This window comes from Apaloderma vittatum, unplaced genomic scaffold, assembly GCF_000703405.1.
Source record: "Apaloderma vittatum isolate BGI_N311 unplaced genomic scaffold, ASM70340v1 scaffold30585, whole genome shotgun sequence".
NCBI classification, from domain to species: Eukaryota; Metazoa; Chordata; class Aves; order Trogoniformes; family Trogonidae; genus Apaloderma; species Apaloderma vittatum.
The window spans coordinates 7,313-11,557 of NW_009717038.1; the positions used below are offsets into that span (position 1 = coordinate 7,313).

Genomic DNA, 4,245 nt, shown 5'->3' on the forward strand with positions numbered 1-4,245 from the left:
TTGCTTTAAAATAACTGAAGACCATCTGTATTAAATTACACTCTTCTCTATTTACAAGTCTAGTTTGAACCACAAACCAAACAACTCTTATGAGAAAAAAAAAATCTAAGAGACTTATGGAAAAAATACGTAGGTTGACAGTCTTACATCTCAAACAGGAACTTAGGAGTTTCGTAATTTTTGCTACTGTTACTAGTAGCTTGCGTCTGATGGCCAGTCTGCTCGCATTAATCAGAATAAATGGAAAAATTGCACTTAGCAGCATCATGTAACAAAACCACCCCACAGAATTCTCCCATCTGTCCAACTTAAAGCAAGCACAGAGCATTGCCACCTCTCATCTTCCTTGGCTGTTCCTGCCTTCCAGCCTTTCACTTGACAGGGATTCCTTGCAGGTGATGAATAAATCATCCAAGAAAATCTGGCAAAAGTAACTCTGTTTCCTTGATACAAGTAACCCACTCCTGAGGCTCAGCCCTGTTGGGTGAAAGGCACTGCAGCACTTGCTTTTTTAAAATCAGGACTGGAACAGGTTAGCTGCTGCCTGGTAGAACCTACAGCATACAGTTCAAAGAATTATTTTTCCTCTTTGCCCTTAGTCTTTCTGTAGACCATCTCTCGAAAGCTTGCAAGGATCTTATTCTCTCTTTTCCTCCTCTCCTCTTGGTTGAAGGATGCCAGAGCTCTCTTCTCATCTGCACTGTAAATCTGGTTCTCTTTACGCAGACGCACAGCTTCCATCCGGCGGTGTCTGCAGAGGAGAGCATTGTGTACATCAGTATGGGCAGAGGGATGTCACGCCCTGTCACGGCGTCCATCCATCAACTGGCCTGAATGTTTTGAGAGGCTTTTAAATAAGGACACCCACCACTACAGAATCCAAACTGCACAAACCTTCTCAGGTAGAAGCAAGGCAGAACAAGAAGCTGACATCTGAGGGTGTTTGCTCTCAGGCTGTCAGCCAGAAGCCCCACCTACCCCCAGGGTGTCAGCTGCTGGCTCACCAAGATTTACATGAAATTCCTGTTGGACTCAGAGAAAAAGGTGCAGCCAATCTCTCACACTTTGATTTGTCTCCAACAGAAGAGCCAGCACATCACCACTGCTGTCCAAACACACCACCTTTGAGCCACCTGATACAAGCATCTCCTCATTTTAAACACAATATAATTACAAGCTTATTACCCGAAAAGAATTTTTGCTCCCAAGGAGAAAGTGTCCTTAAAAAACTCACCATGTATCTATAGCAAGAGGGAGTTTAGTGTAGATTATTGTGAGCACACAGAACACCTACTCTTTCACGCTTTCAACTAGAGCTTGGACGCAGCCTTCCTACCAGCCAGGAGGGGAAAGCAGTTCCTGAAACCTTCACCAAACCATGATCATCCTCAAAATCATACCTGCTGCCACTCATGACATAACCAGAGCTCTCAAATGATGCAATTTCTTCACTGGTCAAGCCGATTTCACCTCGCCGTGGTATACGTTTTCCTGCTTTTACATACTCTGCCATTGCTGCACCTTCACCAGGCAAGAGGGCGTGTCCATAGCTTAGAGAGAAAAAAAAACAACAAAAAGCCGTGATTTCAATCAGTCTCAAATGGAGCGAGCCAGAGGTAAACATCCAGCTTCCCTGTTTACAACTTGTTACAGCTGCATTTTTAAGCACTTTCTTATTCTTTCCCACATACTGGCCTGTTCCTTCCTTATAGCCAACACCACCATGGCCATCTTACATTATCAGGTGAATCCATTCTGATTAAACAGCAATGAAGACATTATTAAGTCACAATAGTGCAGAGCATTAGAATAAAGGCATTTTACAATTAATTTTCTAAGAATCAAGGCTAAAAAAGCATAATTCTCTACCTGAATTCAGGCCATAGTAAAGGCTAGCACCGTTAACGCTTCTGTCTGCAAGTTTCTGGCACAGCGTTTCTCTTTCACGTGTGCCGTATTGTTATAAAAACCCTTGTAGACCTTCAGGTTTAATTTACCTGATTTGAGCTGGTTACTTACTTCAAGGGCCGATCATCCTGAGATGCATGAGTTTTGGGAGCTTCTGGTCCAATCAAGCTATCAGCTTCTGTATTTTCTGCAACAATCAAAAGAAGAAGCAGATTAATATCGTGCCCATTGATCAGAACAGTTACACAGGTCAGCCACACCCAAAAAAGGATTCATAAAAAGCACATCAAGAAGTTTCAATCCAAGTCTAAAGTCAGGTGAACCTACTCGATCTCTCAATCCAGAGATCTTCCCCTTGACGTGTTTCATCATCAGAATCTTCACTACTTGAATCACTGGATTCCTTCCTGCTCCTCTTATTTTTCTTTTTCTTATACTTCTTCCTGTGATAAAGTTGAAGACAGACGTGCTGTTTACCAAAATTTAAGACGAGAGAAAGTGCTTGGAATCATATTCACATAATCAAGATAAACTCCACTAATGGAAGACTGGCTGTCGGCATGTGGATTGCCGTTGTTTCATAGAGAATGCCATACAGCAAAACAATATTTACTGCTAGCCCTTTTACATAGTATTAGAAAGTGGCTCCCTATGTTTTCAGAGAGCACTCGATGCTGCATGGTTCTGTATATTTAAAGAAACTCCATCAAATTAAGGTTATTCAACGGCATTTATCGCCCTAATTATGAGTTCTCAGCTTTCTCCATCACCTGCTAAGAAAGCGGTGCTGCCCTCTAGTCAAAAGCAGGTAGAATTACTCACAACAACCTGGGAACTTACTTTCTCTTCTTCTTCTTTTTGCTTTTCTTTTTATCTTCATCTGAAAAAAAAAAGAAAGTATATATTATCAAAAAAAGATTAGCTACAACTAAGTAGTTTACTACACCGTGAATAACTAACTGCCTCCACGACAATGCCTTAGTGCACAGCTGCTCAGCCGTGATTTGTTTATGTGCCAAATAATACCGAGAAAGCATTAATAGAAAACTACTTGCACTCTTGTTCGGTATCAGAACACACCCAGCGTACCTCTGGCATGAGCCATCCAATGGGTACTGAATTCAGGAATCCTATTTCCTGAGGGCAGACCACAGGCACTCAAGAAGGCACTGCAAACCCAGCAAGTCGGTGAAAGAAAAGAATACTGTGCAGGTGCCGCAGCTCTGCGATTTCAGAGCACTGCAAGCGTGCAACAAAAGCCAGAAGCATCGCTTTGCATTCAGAGGAGCAGAAGGAGAGCTCTTGCTCCAAGACCAGTAGCCAAAACCCTCCTCTCTTACCAGTGGAGTTCTGCTCAGAATCCGACTCGCTGTCACTGTCCTCAGAATGTTTTCGGCGTTTTCTTTTGGATGCTTTCCGCTTTTTCTTCTTTCTTTTCTTCTTCTTTTTCTTCTTTTCCTCTAGAATGTTTTTAAAAGATAACATTAGAGAACAGACAAAGATCATCTGGCTCTGCACGTATTTCCCGATCTTCCTAAAGCAACGCTCTCCTTTGAACTGGAGCCCACCACACCCACCTCCACCTATGCAGGTCAGAGAAACTCTTGCCAGCACCACCAGCACATTGTAGACTTTGGTAACCTCCCACTTTTGAAAAAAGCTGCGTAAGCAAAACAAAATACCTTCTGAGCTGGAATCTGAAGAACTACTCTTGGATTTTGCCTCTTCGTCTTCTACCGGTGTATGCTCATCGGAACTGAATAAAAATAAAAGTCTGCTATTTAAAATTTATCTATTTGAGAATAAAGGTACCCACAGGACTAAACATATGCTTGCAGATTTTGAGTAAATAAACTATTAAATAGCTAATTTGCAGTGTTGGATCTCCTTTCAGAACCACAACACAAAGGACAACTGATCTATAATAAATTATATCTGGTATAGTGGAATTATTTTGGGGAAAAAAAGAAGCAATAATCTCATCACATTTACTCAGAAATGAACGGACACGACATGAACCATGGCGAAGGGACTAGCATAGGGATAAGACATTTTTATAAATAAGCCGACATACAATCAATATCATAAAGAACAGAAGGAACGAAGAATGAAGGGGCCTTACTCCGGGTCAGGAACCTTTGGTGACAGTCCCCAGACTTCAGGTGCCCCCAGTTCTCCAATTCTCTCTCTCTCATTGAGCCTCCTGTAATGGAAAACACCTCTGCTGAAGCCCGGCACGCAACACATCCCTGTTCTGAGCCTGCTGTCCGCCGCTGCTTCTAACCGCACAGAGCAGCTACAGCAAGAAGGAACAACCAACGGCCTCGGGAGGCCGAG

At 42.6% G+C, this 4,245-nt stretch overlaps 1 protein-coding gene across 1 annotated transcript; it reads right to left on the minus strand.

The window, feature by feature from the left end:
• Window positions 1-321: 321 nt before the first annotated feature.
• On the minus strand, window positions 322-4,155 carry NKAP (NFKB activating protein). Its single transcript, XM_009869759.1, has 8 exons — window positions 4,031-4,155; window positions 3,591-3,664; window positions 3,249-3,368; window positions 2,749-2,788; window positions 2,236-2,351; window positions 2,020-2,095; window positions 1,401-1,550; window positions 322-751 (listed from the first exon to the last, which is right to left on the minus strand). Exons 1-8 carry the CDS (start codon window positions 4,153-4,155, stop codon window positions 577-579), a joined length of 876 nt encoding a protein of 291 aa, XP_009868061.1. The 3' UTR covers window positions 322-576.
• Window positions 4,156-4,245: the final 90 nt, after the last annotated feature.

What these genes read in the sequence shown, in the direction of transcription:
- NKAP (XM_009869759.1), bottom strand. Translation starts at nt 4,155, where the DNA reads ATGTGTTGCGTGCCGGGCTTCAGCAGAGGTGTTTTCCATTACAGGAGG. An exon ending in TTCTGAGCAGAACTCCACTG is followed by an intron (nt 2,789 to 3,248) that starts GTAAGAGAGGAG and finishes TTTTTTTTTCAG; the next exon opens with ATGAAGATAAAAAGAAAAGC. An exon ending in AAAAAGAAGAAGAAGAGAAA is followed by an intron (nt 2,352 to 2,748) that starts GTAAGTTCCCAG and finishes ACTTTATCACAG; the next exon opens with GAAGAAGTATAAGAAAAAGA.